Here is an 18,305-nt window from a genome sequence, read left to right on the forward strand (position 1 = left end):
CATTAGTATGCGTTTCGCTGCCCGCCCGGCTCTGCGAGCCGTGTTTAGATAAAACTTGAAAAGCTTCGAGGGGAATTTTGGCAGGCGGGGTCCTGCCCTGCGCGGAGGGGCAGATAGTGGCACCTGGAATGTAAACACAGGCTGGGGACCGGGACCGGGACCGCCTTGGCACCGATAAAGCCACCGCTCGGGGTGGCCGCTGTCACGCAGCCCGGTGCGGGGAGCTGCGGGGAGGGGGCACAGGGAGGATCTGCGGGGGGGAGGGTTGGACATATCTGAGCATCTCTGTGTCCCCTGTAGACGAGGCACTCCAGGACATGCTCTGGTATGGTGTCTGTTTTCTTTTTCTTTTGGTGTTTTGTCCCATTGTGGATTGTTATGGTTGGGTTTTTTTGTTTTGTTTTTTTTTTTCTGTTTTTTTTTTTTTTTTCGGGGGGTGGATAGGTTGGGGGTTGGATGTTGTGATCTCAGGGGTCTTTTCCCACCGTGGAGATTCCCACGCGTGTGTGTGCATCCTTGTGTCTCCACAACCCCCCCCCCCGATCTCCCTGCACCCCCACAGTAAAAACCCCCCAGCACGGGAAAGGAGACGGAGGCTTCTCCCTCTGAGGCTTTTTTTAAGATCTTTGAGAAAATAACCTCTAGAAAAACAAAAAAACAAACCCCCCCAAACAAGAAAAGATCCCGGGTTATAATTGGGATATGCAAATATCCATTTAAGTAGATTTTAAATCAATACGAACCCGAACGTTTCCTCTCGCCCCTAATAGCTCTGTAGCTCTTTTTATTTATTTATTTAAATTTTTTTTTTTCCCCCCACCAGGTGAGTTTTAATAAGCCAAAATAAAACATCTGCTTCGTCGGTGCAGTCCCAGCGTTAGGAATATCAATTAACGAGAGGCGTTCTCGGTCGCTTGAGTTCACCACAAGAGCGCGGGAGCCATGGCTGGCTGGGAACGTGAAGAAAATTGCATCCTTTTTTCGGGGAAACCATTAAATAAAAATCAGAATTTGGTCCGTAAGTACCACCGGGGGAGAGCAGCAGCTCGCCTAATGTGTTCTATTTTGAGCGATTAAATGACTTTTCGGTGCAACCCCGCTGTTTTCGGCCCTGTCCCCATGTCCGTTGACTGAGGGGCTGGCTCAGCAACCACCCTTTTTTTTTTTGGGGGGGGGTGTTTTTTTTCCTTTTTTCTTTTCACTTTTCCAGCTCTGTTGGGCACGGGGAGAGGACCGGTGGGGAATTTCAGCACCAAGCCCGTGTTGTCACCAACCTGCCCAGGGGGGGTGAGGATCAATTACCATGAAAATAGCACAAATATCCCCCAACCCCAGAAGGGCCAACAACTGGGAGAATTATCCCACATCCCTCCATCCTTCCCTGTCCCGGGCCTGGCTGAGGATGGAGGAGTAGGGGGTGATTTTTCCAGGTGGAAAATTCCTTTATTTCCTCGTCCCTCTGGGATGCGGGTGACCCCGTGATGTCACCTGGGGTGCACTCGGGAGAAAAACTTCCCGGGAGGGAAAATCACCCCCAGTCCCCCCACCAGTAGATCCAGGGTTACTGGTGGCTGCTTTTTTGCTGTGTCCCGGGCACAGGGGGTCCCCCGGAGCCCCCCACGGGGAAAGGGGGGGTTGGAAGCACCGTGGGTCCACGTTGACCCACGCGGTGCTGCAGGGGCGCTCGGGGAGGGGGTGGCCCAGACAGGGGGTGTTGGGGGGGGTCCCGGGGAGGCTTTTGACCCCCCCCGTGTGTGCCCAACCTGGGGGGGCTCCGGAGAAACGAGGAAAATGGGGAAAAGTTAAAAAATGAGGATGAGAGGGGGGGAACTGTAAAAAGAGGCCGAAAGGGTGTGGGGGGGGTGGGATGTGAAGCGAAGTGACTCCGGTTCCGGTACCGGATTCCGCTCCGCTTTTCGTGTCGCTCCCTCCGGTTCGTTCGGGCCCCACGTGGGGACAGGGGCGTGGCCTCCTCGGCCGGGCCAATGGGCAGCGCGCATTCCGGACACTGATTGTGACGTCACCACCCAATTAGCGGCGGGCTCCGGGGGGTGTGTGTGTGTGTGTGTGTGCGAAGTGGGGGGGGGGGGGGTACAATGGGGACACCCAACCCGCCCCCCACCCACGGGGAGGGACACAGACCCCCCCCTAATTGTGAGAGGGCGGGTATTTTAATTTAGGGGAGGGTTGTTTCCCCCCCCCCCTTTTTTTTTTTTTTTTTTTTTTTAATTATTATTTCCACAGCTCGGTTTCATTAGTGGGGAGACACCCCCCCGCCCCCCTTCCACAGCCCCCCCCCCTCCCCTTATTTGCAAGGCTGCCTTTGATACACGGAATCAAATTGATATTTAGCCTCTGCTTACTTTTTTACGCCCGGCTGCCTCCGCCGTGCGGCACTGACAGATTGTTTGAGCTGGGAGGAAAAGCCATCCCGAGCTAATTAAGCCGCCATGGCGGGGGGGGGGGGGACACGGGGACACAGAGAGAGAGGGGGGGGGACATTGAAGAGGGGGGCGGGAGAGGGAGGGGGGGGGGGGCTCCGCACCGGCGTTTGTCACCGCGCCGGACCCGCGTGGCTTTGATTGACAGCTGCGGGCGAGCCGGCGCGGCTCAGCCAATAGCGTGAGAGGCAGCCCAGGTTCGCTGTGTGGTGATTGGTTAAAAGGAAGGGAGGCGGGGCTGAGCACCCACGTGGGGCGGGGAGGCTCGGTGTGACGTCAGGCGGGGCGGCCATTTTGTGCTCGGAGGGTCGCGGTTCCCCCCCGACCCTGCCCTGGAGGGGGGTCCCGCCACACCGGGGGGTCCCGAGGGCTCCCGGGAGGCACCCCCGGTGTTTTACCGCGGGAGGGGGGTGCCTCAGCCTCTCCAGGCGTTGAGGCTCGCGGTGCAGCGGGGGTTGGTCCGTGTCTCTCCCTGTCGCGGCCGCGCTGTGGGTCAGGGTGACCCAGCGGTTCCGTACCGGGCCCGCACAGCGCTCAGCGGGCCGGGGGCTGCGGCCCACCCGGGGGGAACCGGAGCCGCCGGCGGAGGTGGAAGGGGGGGGGGGGGACAGAGGGGGATCGGTGTGGGCGTGGCCGCAGGATGGGCGGGAATTAAGGGTGGGCGTGGCTACACGATGGGCGGGGCTTCTCCCTCACAAGCTGGCATTGTGACGTCTCCTCCCGCCTCGCCCAATCGCCACCCTCCTTGCCCCCTCCCCACGTGGGGCCGCCGCCTCGCCATTGGTCAGCAGCGCGGGTTTTGTGTGTGTGTGTCCGTGCCCTCCTCCGCCCCTCCCTCCCTTCCCGCCGCCCCCCCCGATCCCGCACCTCCCCGCTTCGCCTCAGCGCTCTGGCGGCGGCGGCGCCGACCGCGTGTTCCTCCTTCCGCGGCGGCATCGCGGGGGGCTCCGATCGCCACCCCCGGGACACCCCCACACCCACCCAGCCATCCCCGTCCCCCCCCCTTCCCTCCGGAGCGGCACCATGGCTTGTGGAGTTACGGCGGGACCGGCTGGACGGAGCTGAGCGGCCGCCCCCGGGGCGGGGGGAGCGGCGGCAGCGGCGGCGGCGGCAGCGGCAGCAGCAGCAGCAGCGGCGGCGGCCCCGTTCCGCACTTCGCATGTCCGCGGCGCCCGGGAAGTCGGATGTGTACGGCCTTCCTCCCCCTCCTCCTCTCCTCCATGGCCGTCGTGCTCCTCCGGCGTTAGTTCCTGGCTTTGCTTCCCCCCCTTCTCCTCGCTACAGGAATAAGACCGCGGGATCCTCCTGTGCCGCCGACGGGGCTGCTTTGCTTGGGGTTTTGTTGTTGTGGCTTTTTTATTTTTTTTTTTTAACATATATTTTTCAAAAATTTTTTTTTTTTTTGCTGGTGGTGGATTTTTATTTCTTATGTTTTCATATTTTTTTCCGTGTGAGGAAGCGGAGGACCGCGGAGCCAAGCGGAGAAGGAGGTTCGGGAGGGTGTGTGTGGGGGGGTGTTTCGGCACCTGGCTCCGGCGGTTTCGGCCGGGCCGGGCTGGGCTGGGCTCCGCGGGCGCGCAGCGCCTCTCCGGCGGTGCGGAGCTTTGCGCGGAGGAGAGAAGGAAGAGGAGCTAAAACGGGGGGGGGGGGGGTTACACACAACACTGAGCGAGCCGGACCGGCCGGGTCCCCCCTTAACCCCCCTTCCAACCCTATACCCCCCCCCCCCCTTTTTTTCCCCGCCGCCCTCCCTCCTCCGCCCCCCGCACGGACTTTTTCCTCTCGTCTCTTTGTTCCAGTTCTCGGCCTCTCCGGGAGCTCTCCGGGCACCAGCAGCTCACGTCGCGATCTCCGTAACGAGACACGGCGAGGTTGGCTCCAGTGACCGCGCCCCAACCCTGCCATGTACCCCCAGGGCCGGCACCCGGTGAGTCCCCCCTTCTCCCCTCCACAACCTCCCCGAGCCCCCCCTTCATCCATCCCCTCCCTCCCTTTACCCTCCCACCCCCCCACCCCCCCCGGTGCTGAGCTCCTCTCCCCGCAGGCTCCGCACCAGCCGGGCCAACCGGGCTTCAAATTCACCGTAGCCGAATCTTGCGATCGGATCAAGGACGAGTTCCAGTTCCTGCAAGCCCAGTACCACAGGTGAGCCCGGGGACAAGGGGGGGGTTCGGGGCGGGGGGCTGCGGGTAGCGCCCGCTCCCCTCCCTGCCCTCCCGCTGCTTCCCCGAGGGGTCTCACCCCTCTTGTTTCCAACCCCCCTCCTCCTCCTCCTCCTCCTCCTCCTCTCACCCATCTATTCCCCGCCTCTTCCCCAGCCTGAAAGTGGAGTATGATAAGCTGGCGAACGAGAAGACAGAAATGCAGCGCCATTACGTTATGGTAAGAGACTTTAATCAGATTTCGGATCAGGCTGTAAATGTCATTAGCTTGGGAGCGCAGTCAGGCGGTGGGAAAAAAAGAAAAAAAATAGAAATAAAGGGGGTGGGGGGGGGGGGACGACGGACACGACGATGGGGACCTCCTTGCCATCACCCCGGGGTTGGGGCAAGGAGGGGGTTGTGTGTGTGTGTGTCCCCTTCCCGGCAGGGAGAGGGGAGGCTGGAAACGCCATCCCAAGTTTCCTGTTAACCCCTCTGTGCCGGGTCCTGCAGCCCCGGGGTGGGGGGCCAGGAGCAGCCCCCCCCGGGTGGGTGCCCTGGGGGGAACACACGGGGGATGCCCCTCTTGGTGCCCCGGGGAGCGGGGCGATGCCACCCCCGTGTCTTCCCAGCCCCCTCCCCACGACACCCCCCCCCCCTCGGGGGCTCTTTTGTTGCCTCAAAAGCCTGTTTTTAGCACCATTTGCATGGCGGGGCCCCGAGGTGGGGTGGTTTGTGTTGCTAATCGGGTTAGCAGGACCCAGCACCCCCTTTTCCCGGGGGGGGTCCGAGGAGCTCTCCGGGCTCCCAGCACCATCGCTGGACCTGGGAGAGGTGGGAGGAATAAATCCAGCACTACCCACCCTCCCCCCAGTGAGAAACTGGGTTTTTGGCCAGACTACTACGGGCTGTACCTGTTCTGCCAGGGCTGTGCAGACGCCTGTCACCCAGCTCTGTGCCTCTTTGTTTTTCTAAGTAGCTTAGGAGGAGAAAACAGGAGTAAAAAAGGAGTGTCCTCTGTTTAAATGCATGCTGGTTAAACCCTCTAAACAGCTGCTTATTATAAGGCATAATTTCCTTGGCTACAAATGCTTTAAGCACAGTTTTGACCGGGCTGCTTTCTGGTAATGACCTTATGCAAATACCTTATGTTAAATTAATTCAAATTTCTTCTCGGCTCTTTTTTTTTTTAATTATTATTATTGATTTTTTTTTAATTATTATTATTATTGTTATTCCCCAGTACTATGAAATGTCATACGGTTTGAATATTGAAATGCACAAACAGGTGAGTAATTTAAAAGGGGGGGGGAAATGGTCATTGATTGATTGATTGATTGATTGATCTGTTGCCTTTTTTCTCAACCTGATATAAACCAAGCTTTGATCACACTAAATGTGGGGAATTAGTAAGTGCTGGAGTCAGGGATGTGACTCCAGGTAGGATCCTGTTGCCCAGCAGCTATATTTGGGAACTGCAGGTTGATAGCAGGCTGTTTTTTTTGGGGGGGTTTGGTTTTTTTTTTGCCTATAATCATGAGAAACTAAAGTTTTGAAGAGGGTGTTTATGAGAAGAGGTGAAAACAGCCTTGCCTTCCACTCAAGACTGTTAGTACCTGGAATAGTGTGTTCCCAGCACTTGGAAAATACTGTTATCTGCTGCATTTTCCTCGGGTTTTGTTGTTGGTGCAAGGTGGCTGCTTCTAAGGTCACAGCCCTGAGTCTGGCTGTGCTGGAGCGTGAGACTTAGGAGGGAATTATCTTCAGGGATCCTGATATCTCCTGGTGTCTTGCTCAATGTCACGGATTGGTCTTTGAATCTGGAAGAATGAGGCAATGTTTGGGAGTTGGTGGTTTTGTTTTGGGGTGTTTTTTTGTTTTGTTTGGTTTTTTTTTTTTTTTTTTTTTTTTTTTTTTGGTTTCCTTTTCGCATGTAACTTGCCCAAAGGAAAAACAGAGAGGAGGCCAGTGGCAGAATGTGGTGTGCTACCTTGATAAGATTATAGCTAAAGAGCCTAAAGGCTGGGCACATGATGGTAAAACTTAAAGGAATAAAGTTATTACTGAGATTAGACCTGATTATTTGTGCTGCTGCTGCTTACTGGTTTTAGAAGTAGTTCTAATTAAGAACTTAAGGTAGATGGAAGTTGACATCAACTTTGCAGTTGGCAAATCAGCCCCATTCAGCTCCGGGGTGCTTTGGTTTAAGAGCAGCATCACAGCCCAGCTTTGCCACCTGAGGAGGTGCCAAGCATCCTGCCTGGGACTCTGCCTCTCTTCACACTCATTTCCCTCCCGTTTTCTCCTACGTACTCACAGGGCAACAAAAATAATTACTGCTTACTCTACAGTTTTTTAAAAATATCTTTTTCCAGTCAGATAATCCCGACCTTATTTTTTCTTTTTTCTTTTTTTTTTTTCTATTTTTTTTTCCCCCCCTCTCTTCATTGCTTCTGCCCTTCTTGGAGGAGGGGGTGCTGCTTGTGGGGAGCCCCAGGGGGGGCTGCACAGGAGCCTGGGGGGTAGGGGCTGGTGTGTGGCTCAGGGGTGCCTCAGGCTTTGCCTTGGTGTGGCCAGGATTGCTGCCAAGGTCTGTGGTGGCCTCCTGCAAAGACCCCATCCCCTATTTCCCTGTGTCCAGAGGGACACAGGACCCTTTGGAGAGGGATTGGAGTCAGGTTGGTGCAGGATGCTTTTTGGGAGAAGGGATGGAGCAGCTTTGCTGCCGGGAGATGCTGAAATAACACAGCAGCACACTCAGCTTTTTCTCTGGATGGAAGTGACTGCTTTTCCCCCTCCCGAGGTGCCTGGAGTGTTTCCCTCAGCCCTGGGGCTGCCCCCCAAAGCTGATCCCAGATGGATTGTGCCATGGGATGAGTGCAGGGGCTCTGGCATCAGGAGGGGGTGGGTGCCACCTGCTCCATCCATCCATCCATCCAATCCATCCACCCATCCATCCATCCAATCCATCCATCTCAGGGGGTGACCCCCACCCCGTGGGCTTTGGGCTGGCTCAGCAGGTGATTTGGGAGGCTCAGAAATCCCAGGAGCAGTTTTCCCAGGGGCTGCTCCCTCACCCTGCCCCTCGTTTTTTTTTTGCCGGTGGGGCAGGTTCCCGCGCCGCATCCCGGGGATGCTCAGCCCGGTCCCATCCCATCCCGGGTGTTTTCCTGGGAGCTTTGGAGCCTCACAGCTGGGCAGGGCAATATTTTCCAGCCTGTGCCCGGCATCCCCAGCCTGCTTCCCTTCTTCCCGGTGACATATCCTGGGGAGCTGGGGACAGGCAAGGAGGGACGGGCGGGGAGGTGAAGCCGTCGTGTTCTGTAATTGCCAAAAAGAAACCCCAACGAACGGCCCCAAACTGCTCCCAGGCGAGATGGAGCTTGAGGGATGGGTCTTGAGCAAGGGTTCCCCCCCTTCTCGGGGGCACCCCGAAGTGCAGGGTCCTGCCTGCAGCTGGGCCGGGGGGGCTGGTTCTGAACAAACAAGTTTTATCAGCTGACCTGGTTAGCGGTTGACTTGTGTTTATCTGCACACAATCGAGGAGACTGAAGTGCCTGAATTATTCATGCGGTGTCCTGCCCTCCAGACTTGACTGCTTGTGATTACATCTGCTTGAGACAAACATTGATGGATACTTCATCTTTAAGCAAAAGGGGATTGTCTGTCTCTGGGCTTATATAACAGATTAGCTCTTCCTCGCTGAATATTAAGTGTGTGTGTGTCGAGGTGCCTGGTGGTGGGGTTGGGTTATTTTTAATTTTTTTTTCCTTTCTTCTTCTTTCTGGAAAAAAAAAAAAAAGAGAAAGAAAAAAAGGCAGTTTCATAAACAACTCCATATGCAAGGAAATATTTAGGAAGTGACTACCCACTTTGTTGCATAGAATGCTGTGAATTGCTCCTTCCATCAAGCTGCCTGCTGAAGCACTTGGCTGGCTCAAACCTCAGCCTGCTTGGGAGTTTCCTGTCTGAACCTGAGCAGAACTATTGTTTGATTTATTTCAGGTTAATTGATTTTTTACAAAAGAAACTTCTTGGCATTGTGGTGGTGTGTTTTTTTTTTTTTTTTTTTTTTTTTTTTGGTTCAGTTCCCTGTAGATAATCACCAAATGCACTCAGGATTCTAACGGGAAAACTTTGATTTTGTGGGAGGAAACGAGACACCTTGGTGGGGAAAACCTTTTTTACTGAACTTTATACATATATATATATGTTTTTTGATTTTTTTTCTTATAGCTGAGAGCTCTCCACATAAGCACTTCTTGGTTTTTGTGCTTAAACACTTAATTCTGGAAACAAACCTAAACCCTCCTGACGCTTTCAGAGGAAGAACAGCATACAGCTTTTTTTTTTTTTTTTTTTCCCCTTATTTTTCGAGAATATTCCAAGAACACAATATATTTTCTCATGCTCGTTAGCAAGGAGTGCCAGGTAGTAATCTGCTAAATACTTCAGAAGCAGAGTAATTGGTTTGTGTGAGACTCTCAGGTCTCCTAAGGCAGAGGGGAAGGAAGCTCTGCCAACCCCTTCGGATTTCTGGGTGGCACCGGGTGGCTTTGGGGAATCCTGGGTGGGTTTTGGGGGTCCTGGGCGAGCCCTGCCTGGGTGCTGGTGATAATTCTGTAATGAGGGGTTGTGGCTTGGCCCTCCACACCCCCCTCCCCGAATTTAATTCTCATCAGTGGAGCTCTCCACTTTGCTAATAACGATAGCAGCCACAAATAGCTTTCAACATGCCATTGACAGCCTGCTTGGAGAGAGCACTTGAAATAGCGGTAGACAGCTGAAAGTACCCATAATTGTGCACCCGAGTGAGAACCACACTGCTCAAGGGCCTTATTTTCATGTGCTTAAAGAGACAATATCCTGGTTTCAACAGATGCTTCTGGTGCTTCACCGCCGCTGGGATTTACTCCTCGCCTTTCGCCCCCGACGCCCTCTCCCGGGGTCTCTGCTGGGGGGGGATGGGGGGCGTGGGGGTGCAGACCCCTCTTGGAAGCTCTGTCTGGGGGTGTCTGATGGGGCTGGAGCCAAGGAGAAAGCTGGGGGGTGGTGGGGGGGTGGGTGTCTGTCCCCTGTGTGAGCCACGGGGTGATGCTGATGCCCTGCTCCTGCATCCCGTGCTCCATCGCCCTCCCCAGCCCTTCCCTCTCTCCAGGGGTTTGGGGGAAAAATCTTCCTCACCTTTTGGCATCTTTTGCCAGAGGAGGAAGGAGGGAAATCTTCCTCACCTTTTGGCATCTTTTGCCAGAGGAGGAAGGGCCATTCTGTGCGTTTTGGCCTCGTGTCTCTTGCATCCCACTGTTTGCCTCAATAAGCAGGGGCAGGTTGGTCTCTTCTGGCCCCAAATCTCTTCTGGGGTGGCTTGTGCTGGGGGGGGACCTGCTTCAAAACCCAGGTGTAGGTTCACAGAGGGGTTGTCCTGCTCGGGACAGGGGTGCTCTGTGCCTTTGGGAGGGCTGGGGGATGCTCCCTGTGTGGGGTTGGTTTCTGGAAGCATCTTCATCCCCAAAGCACAGCTTGGAGCTGGGAGGCTTGGGGTGGTCCTGTGCCCTCGGGGTGCCCCCCTGGGGCAGCAATGGGGTTGGGGCAGCCCTGCAGCCCCTTTGCTTGCTCAGCCGAGGTCAGGATTAATCTGTTCTGACCCAGCATCTCCATTGGGTCTGCAGGGGATGGCTTGGGTAGGGGTTCAGGGCTGGGACTCTGCTTCCACTCAGCTGCCCGGGGCCATTTTTAAGGTTGCTCCTTTCATCTCTCTGGATCCCACGGCTGGGGAGTGTTATTTTTAAACACCCCTCTGCCAGGTCCAGGTGTCAAGAGGGGAGGCTGGGGGGGGAAAGCCAGCCCTACAGCTATTTAACACCATGCCACCACCCTGCTGCGGCCACGGCCCTGACTCAGCTCCAGCTCTGGGTGCCCTGGAGTGCTGTGGGTGCTGGTGGCTGCTTGGGCCATTTTAAGAGCAGGGTGACAGGACTGGCAGCCTCTGGCCAAGCAGTCTGGCTCTTGATTTATAACCAGTGCAAATGTTTTCTCCCATCCCTCCCCCGCCGGGTGAAACATCACCCGGAGGGTTTCTTGTCAGACAGCGGGGTCACGTTCCCAGCAGGGCTGAGTGAGGGGTGGGGGGGGATGAGCTGGGATTTCACCTCCTCCAACAGACCAAAAGAGTCTCCTCCTGACTCTTTTTTGCTCATTTTAACAAAAAATGAGTGCAGCTGCCCTTAGGCTGAGCATCCCGGGACCCCCTCCTAGGGGTGGGTGCCTCTCCCGGGGTGCCCTGTGCACCCCATCTTTTATCCACCCCTCAGTCCTGGTGCTGTGCACAGTGGTCCAGCAGGGATGCAGGGCGTTGGGCTGCGGATGCTGGGGTTGCCATGGCAACCCACGCAGGGGAAGGGAGGTTTTTCTTGGCAGGAGCAGCTCGGGGGTGGGGGTGGAGGTGATGAACGGGGGAAAGTGTCAGGCATGGAACCCTCCCCTGCTCCTGGTGTGCCAGAGGATCCCCTTTTGCTCCCCCTTAAACTCTGAACGGGGACAGCTCGAGGAGGCTGGACGTGCTGGGGGAGTGGGGAAAGTTAAAGTGAGCAAATATTTAAAGACCACTGCATCTGGTGTGAGCAGGAAACCTCGTGGCTGCAAACATAATATTTGGGACCTCTAACATCTTGCCCGCTGAACCTCCCACGTGGGAGGGCTCTCTCTCCCTCTCTCTTTGCAGAGCACCAGTTTTTTCCTTCAAATCTCTGCTGGAAGTTTGGGGCAGAATTGGGTTGAAAGGTGGAGGTGGTGAGGTGGTGTGTGTCTTGTTTGTCAGGACCTCCCTGCTGGCTGCCCCTTCGGGTTCTGCTTTTTTCCTTGACTCTGGAGGGGCTGCTCCTCCTGGCACCCCCCCAGCTCCATCCTCAAATAAGGATTGAATTTGTTCTGGAATTTGTTTCCTGGCTAGGAACAGCTCGGAGGAGAGGAGCAGCAAGAGGCCAAGTGCTCCTTGTGTCCAGAATCCAATGGGCTTCATCTGAAGGAATAAATACTTAATGGGGCTGCAGTTTATACAGAATCTGATCAATGCCAAAAAGGCCTTTCAGGAGGTTCACCTGGCACTGCCAAGGTGCTTATCACCCGTGGCACTGCTGCCCCTTTGAAGTGGCTTTGCTGGGGTGGCAGTGCCAGCAGACACAGCACCTCCCTGGGCTCCCCTTCTGCTCCCCAACCCCCCCAGCCCCGTTTTGTGGGTCCCCAGCAGCCCCGTGGCAGCCAGGAGAACCCTGGTGGTTCTGGCACTGGTGTAGCAGGAGCCAAGGTCCCCGAGCCCACACCATGGTGGCTTCCAGGTGCAGGGTGCCAGCGTGCTCCCTGGCAGGGCTAAGAAAAGCATCAGGTGTAACCCAATCCCTGGGATGCCTTGGGAAGAGAGGGTGGCCAGAAATACCCCAGAAATGTCCCCATTGCTTGGAGGCTGGGAGCAGCAGTGCCTCTGTGGAGATGCTGGGGTGGCCTCTGGGGTCCCCCCTGCAGCAGGTTCCATGGGATCCCATCCTGGGGCTGTATCCAGGCTGGGGGAGGTCCCATGGGATCCCATCCTGGAGCTGTATCCAGGCTGGGGGAGGTCCCATGGGATCCCATCCTGGGGCTGTATCCAGGCTGGGGGAGGTGGGGGTTCTCCTGGCATCACCTTGCTCACAGCCACCCTGGGGCACTTGGGGTGTTTGGTTGGGGTGTAACCACTCCTCTGCCTCCTCTGAACGAGGGCTGAGTGTTGGGGATTTTTTTCCCCTCCAAACTTAGGATTTTTAGGCTGGATATGAGGAATGGGTTCTTCTTGGAAAGGTTTATCAGGTCCTGGCCCAGGGTGCTGGAGGGGTCCAAGCCCTGGAGCTGTGGTGGCCCTGGCAGGGCTGGGTTGGTGCTTGGACTCAGTCACCTCCAGGCCCTTTTCCAACCCAAACTCTGCAGTGATTCCATGATTTGGAATAACTTCTGGCAGTGTTGGAGAGCAGGTGGAGCCCCTCTCTGGGTCAGCACCCACCAGGGCTGGGATTAAAACCCCAAGATGCCCATCCTGGGGCCACCTCGGGGTGTCACCACCTCTCTCCTTGTGATGTGGGGAGCAGGCAGGGTCTGTCTGAGCTGGGGGTGGCACCTTGCCCAGGGGAAAGCTGGAGTGAGACCCACTTAATCACTTGTGCTGCTGATAAGGAGCTGCTCAGGGCTGTCGGAAGGAATTTCTGGGTGTTTGATTCCCTGCCAGGGCTGGGCTGGGGCCATTGTCACAGGGCTGGATCCTGCCTGCTGTTTGAGTTGGAGCAGGAGATGTTTTAACAGCTGCTGGGGCTGTGGAGCCCTTAACTCTGGGGAGCTTGGATGGCTGTGACCCGGGTGGGAGCATCCCTGGGGCTGGGGGCATTGCTCCTGGTGTCAGCTGAAGGGAGAAACCCCAGGGTGGCACCACAGCTTGGTGGTGAGCACCCAAACAACGGGGTTGAGCTGGGGGTGTAACTTCTCCTGGGTCAAATTCCCCAACTGGGATGTGAGGATGGAGAAGGGAAGGTGACAGCTTTGGTTTTTTGGGGGTGGGGAAGGAGATGGAGGGGGCTGAGAGCAGGGGTGGCCCCCAGTAGCTTGGGGTGGCCCTAACCAGCTTGGAGTGGCCCTGACCAGTTTGGGGTGGTCTCCAGTAGCTTGGGGTGTCCCTGACCAGCTTGAGGTGTCCCTGACCAGCTTGGGGTGGCCCTAACCAGCTTGGAGTGGCCCTGACCAGTTTGGGGTGGTCTCCAGTAGCTTGGGGTGTCCCTGACCAGCTTGGGGTGGTCCCCAGTAGCTTGGGGTGTCCCTGACCAGCTTGGGGTGGCCCCCAGTAGCTTGGGGTGTCCCTGACCAGCTTGGGGTGGTCCCCAGCAGTTGTTGGCCAGCACCCCATGGGGTGGGGGGTGTTTGCAGAGGTTTCTTCTGAAGAAACTCATGGCCTGCAGCAAGCTCGGGGCTGGGTGTGAGGGGTTGTCCCCCCATCCTGGCTGTCCCCACAAAATGGATCTGCTGGGATCTCTTGGGAGAGCAGTGGGTTCCCCAGGGAGGTCAGGGAAGTCCTGGCTGATGGGAAGGTGCTGGGGCTGGTCTGTGGTGCTTGGTGCTGTGGTGGGAAGGGGATCACAGGAAGGGATGCAGGGAAAGGGGTGGAAAAAAGGGACAAGGAGAAGCTGCAGGAAGGGGACAAGGGGAGGGGGGGGATTGCTGCTGCCTCCTGGGAGGCTGCTGGGTACTGACTGTTGTGTTTGGTTTTTTTTTTTCTCCTTCCCTTTTTTCAGACAGAAATTGCTAAAAGACTGAATACCATTTTAGCCCAGATCATGCCTTTTCTGTCACAAGAGGTAAGGATGTGCTCACACCCCAGATAAGGGGGTGCTCCCTCTCCTGGGGGGATTGGGGGGGGATTCCAGGAAGGCCCTGGGGGGGGGGCTTGGGGAGGGGGGCACAGACCTGCTCCCACCTAACTCACCTTTTGGGATGCTCTGGGGAACAGGGTGCAGGTCCTGCATGCACATTGTAAAAAAACTCCCCCTGTGCCCTGGGGGAGTCTGGGGAGGGGGGCACAGACCTGCTCCCACCTACCCCACCTTTTGGGATGCTCTGGGGAACAGGGTGCAGGTCCTACATGCACAGTGTAAAATTTTGGGCTGACCCCATGGGGTGGGGGTGGAATCTGCACCAAACCCCCGGAGCAGAAAAGGCAGCGAGGGGCTGCTGGGGGTTGGGGACCAAAAAAAGGGGGTTGCCCAGCTCCAGGGGGGGCTGAGGCTGTGTGGCCTGTGCCCATCTCTGAGGTGTCTGTGTGGCTCTGTCCCTGCAGCACCAACAGCAGGTGGCACAGGCTGTTGAGCGTGCCAAGCAGGTGACAATGACGGAGTTGAATGCTATCATCGGGGTACGTGGACTTCCCAATCTGCCTCTCACCGTGTGTATTCCCCTTTTTTTCCTATCATTTACCATGACCAGAGGCAATCCTGTGCTCAGGAGGGGCTGAAGGAGGGCTCCTCACAGCACCCAACCCCCCCAAACCTTCCCGAAACCCAGCAGAACCTCCCCCAGGCCAGCCCCGAGGCGGGCAGGGGGTGGCAGCCCTTCCCGGGGTGATAAATTGGGATGTGTTCCCCCTGGGAATGGGGGGCACTGGGGAGCCCAGCAGCCCCCCTTGCAGCCCCTGAGCCCAGGCATGTCTCTGAGTGTGCTGTTATGTGAAATGTGCTGTAAACTTTGACAGAGTTGTTGTTCCATGCATTGACTTACCCGCTCCTGTCTTACCAGGCTCTCTCTTTCTCTGGCTTTCCTGTAGATTTTGGGGTGGTTTGTGGGGTTTTCTCGTTTGTTTTTTAGTTTGGTTTTTTTTTTTTTTAAGCCTAATGATTTTTTCTTGTCTCCTTAATTGATGTCTCAGTCCTGCAGCAAACCTGGTGGGGCTCACCAGGGACATTGGTGTCCCCAACCAGCATCCTGAGGAGGTGGCTCTGGGTTTCAGTGCTTGTTTTTATTTTTTTTTTTTTTTAGAAAACGCTCATTGTTAATATTTTTTAATTTTTTTTTTTTGGAGTACCTTTGCACTTCTCAAGCTACAAGGATCTCTGTGATTCTCTGTGTTTAACTTGCTCTTCCCTGCATTTTCCTGGTTCTGAGGGTGGCACCGGGTGTAGAGTTGTGCTCTGAGCTCCTCGTGGTGTGGAGCTGGTGCTGTGGTGGCACCCAGGAAGGGCTCCAGGTGTGGGAATCTGCATTTTTTGGGGTCACCACGTGTCTGCCTGCCCTCCTGCCTGCACCTTGGGCCTTTCCAGCAGGCTGGGAGGTGACCTGGTGCATCCCTGGCAGAGAGAGAGGGAAGGAGGGAGGGAGATGCTGGGCTTTGCTGAGCTGCTGGAAGTGGCAGGCAGGAGCCCAGGCAGCTGGAGGCAGATATTGGAATTCAATTAAGGCAAATGAGCAGGGCCCCTGACCCCCATTTTCAAGGTAATTGCTTCCTGGGATCAGAGTGAGTGTCCTCCCTTCATTAGGCAGCCAGCTGGGTAATGGCTTTGCCTGATGGACCTGCAGGAGCTGGGAGTGAGGGGCTGATCCTGATGGGTGCTGGGGTGGGAGGGCAGTGGGGAGCATCTCCTGCTGCCCCCAGGGGGGGTCTGGGGGGCTGTGCCCTCTGCTCTTGGGGGCTGAAAGAGGAGACAGAGCTCTCCCTCCACCCCAAGGAGTGCTCCAGGATGGATGTGGAGCTGCTCTGGGTGCTGGGTGGCTGCAGCACCTGCCCTGCTGCCCCCTCAGATGTGGAATCCAGAGGGGGTTGGGGCTGTTGGTTTGGTTTTTTGGGTTTTTTTTCCCCCTAGGAAGATAGATTTCTCCCCTTGGGGAGCACAGGGTTTGTTCCTGAGGGGCAGGTGACTCGTGGGGTTTGTTCCTCTGGTCCAGGAGCCTCGTGTCCCTTGGGGATGTGTCACCAGCACTGTCCCCTGCCCCTTGCAGAGAGAGGTGGCAGCTGTGTGTGGGGAGCTGCAGAGACCATCACCCCAGCCACACACAGACCCCCACCAAACCATTGCAACATCTATATTTAATTTTTTTTTTTTTTAACTCACCCCTTTCGAGGTCAAGAACTGTTAATTTTATGCATCTAGGCCATTGTCTCACAGTTCCTCTGCTCCAGGCTCCTGTGAAATTGAGCCCTTGATTTGGTTATAGCTCTGGAAATGATTAGACTACTTTACTAAATTTAACCCAAGTGCTGAACTTAAGTGGTGAACCATTAAATCAGTTAACAAAGGCATGAAGCATGATGTACATAATCCAATTAAAAACACTCTACATAGGAGATATTCCTCCCCAGCCTTGCTCATAAATCCTCACCTCTTCCATACCTTCCCCCTTTTATTTTGTCTGGCACACGCCAAGGGGACTCCAGGAGGAAAACATCTCCTGGTCCCTGCAGCTCCCAACCAGCCTGGCCCTCGGGGTGCTGCTGATGTCCCTGCTGTCACCTGCAGGAGCATCAGCTCAGTTTGGGGTCCTACCACACCCCCACCTTGAGGGGGGCTGAGCTTGGGGGTGTTGGGGAGGGTCCCTGGGAAGCTTCCCCAAGTCCTGCCATGGCTTTGGTGGGCAGGATCCTCATCCTGCTTGGAGCTGAGCTCCCCACTTTGTCCCCAGCACTGCTTGTGGCCTGGGGCACCCACCTGGGTGCAGGTGTTGGGTGGTTTTATCCCTGCAGCAAGACATTTCCCTCCCTCACAATGCAGTTTTTATACCCAACCTTTTTGTCTGGAGGGCAGGGGGGGTTTTCAGCAGGGCAGACACCAAGCAAGCAGCGTTGCTGAGCTCCTCCACATCCCTCTGTGCCATGGGGCCCTGCTGGGTGGGATTTATCCCCCTGCATGGAGTCTCTGGAGGCAGGAGGGATGCTCCTTGGACTGATGTGCCCCAAAGGTGGAGTGACGTGGCTGGAGCAGAGCCTGGAGATCCTCCTCTGCTCCTCATCTCCTTTCCACGGGAGCCACCCTGCCAGGATGGAGCCTGCAGCCCTGAGGGATGATGTTCCCTGCCCTGAGGAGCTGTGGGCAGCTCAGCCCCGATGCTGGGCACAGGATGAGGCTTCACAGCAGAGCTGCTCGGGGAGGAGAGCTTCCAGAGGGATCCTGCTCAGCAGTTCCTGCCTGCCCAGGAGGAGGAGAACACCTTGGAATGGCTCACCTTGGCTCACGTGGGATCTTACCTCTTGATTCTTGTCTCTATCCCTGTGCACTGGAGCAGTTGGGACCCCTGGGACCACCCCCCAGCTCATCGAGCCCTTGGATGGATGTATTTTCTGGCAGCTTGGAAAAAGGAAAAAAAAAAAAAAAAAAAAAAACCAAACAAACCCAAAAGGAAGAAATGCTGGGTTGTTTTCCTGGTGATTCCCTGAGCCTTCCTGCTCAGCCCCACCTGGGGGCTGCCCTGCTTGCTGATGCTGGAGCTGTGTCCAGGCTGGGACCCCCGTGGACTGCCCAGACTGGGCTGGAGCATTGCTGGAGCCTCCGTCCCCTGTCCTGGGAGTGTGGAATCCAGGGTGGGAATCCCTGGCTCATTATTGGAACATTACTGTGTCCTTCTGCCCACCCTGGAGCTGGGAGCTTGCTGAGGATAAAGCCTGGGATCTCTGCATCCCTGCCCCGTGGGGATGAGCACTGCTGGAGAGCTTGGGAGAGGAGTGGAAAACCATCAGGGACTGTTCCCAAGGTGCTGGAATGGGATGTGGAATGGCCAGCCCTGCCCTGGATGAGAATTGCAGGAGATGGGGACTGCAAAGAGCCTCTTGGATTGTCACCAGAGCCCCCACCAAGGCTCTGCTCCCCCTGCCTTGCTGCTGGAGGGATGGAGCTCAGCGTGCAGCTGGCACTTGGCACTGTCCAGGGACCTCCTGGCATCACCAGGCAGAGCCCCTGGGTGCTGGGGACCCCCTGGGTGCTGGGGACCCCCTGGGTGCTGCCTGCCCTGCACCCCTGCCTCCCTCTGGGATTGGGCTCCCAACTGGACCTCTGGGACTGGACCTCCAGAAGGGTCCCACTGTGCCCAGCAGCCTGTGGCAGCACCCCTGGGATGGATGGGACCCTTAGTGAGGAGGGGGAGTGGGATTGGGGCTTCCTCTGGAGATGGGACCCTCAGGGCAGGGCTTTCTGTCCCAAAAAAGCTGCATCCCGGCTCCTGCAGCTGGGCT

General features: G+C 56.5%; 1 protein-coding gene across 14 annotated transcripts in view; it reads left to right on the forward strand.

Annotated features, from left to right (window-relative positions):
- The first annotated feature begins 3,278 nt into the window (after positions 1–3,278).
- The window catches only part of TLE3 (TLE family member 3, transcriptional corepressor), a 28,535-nt gene continuing 13,508 nt past the window's right edge, over positions 3,279–18,305 (forward strand). For 4 of the 14 annotated variants that reach the window (XM_071754089.1, XM_071754092.1, XM_071754091.1 and 1 more), the window contains exons 1-7: positions 3,279–3,629; positions 4,241–4,368; positions 4,486–4,586; positions 4,760–4,823; positions 5,826–5,870; positions 13,888–13,950; positions 14,430–14,504. In XM_071754089.1, the coding sequence (XP_071610190.1) occupies positions 4,345–4,368; positions 4,486–4,586; positions 4,760–4,823; positions 5,826–5,870; positions 13,888–13,950; positions 14,430–14,504 (372 nt within the window). In that variant the 5' untranslated portion in view covers positions 3,279–3,629; positions 4,241–4,344. Of the gene's footprint in view, positions 3,684–3,896; positions 3,942–4,240; positions 4,369–4,485; positions 4,587–4,759; positions 4,824–5,825; positions 5,871–13,887; positions 13,951–14,429; positions 14,535–18,305 lie in introns of those variants that run through there. The other 10 variants (XM_071754080.1, XM_071754088.1, XM_071754087.1 and 7 more) reach the window with 8 other exon arrangements.

This window comes from Heliangelus exortis, chromosome 11, assembly GCF_036169615.1.
Source record: "Heliangelus exortis chromosome 11, bHelExo1.hap1, whole genome shotgun sequence".
In the NCBI taxonomy this organism is placed as follows: Eukaryota; Metazoa; Chordata; class Aves; order Apodiformes; family Trochilidae; genus Heliangelus; species Heliangelus exortis.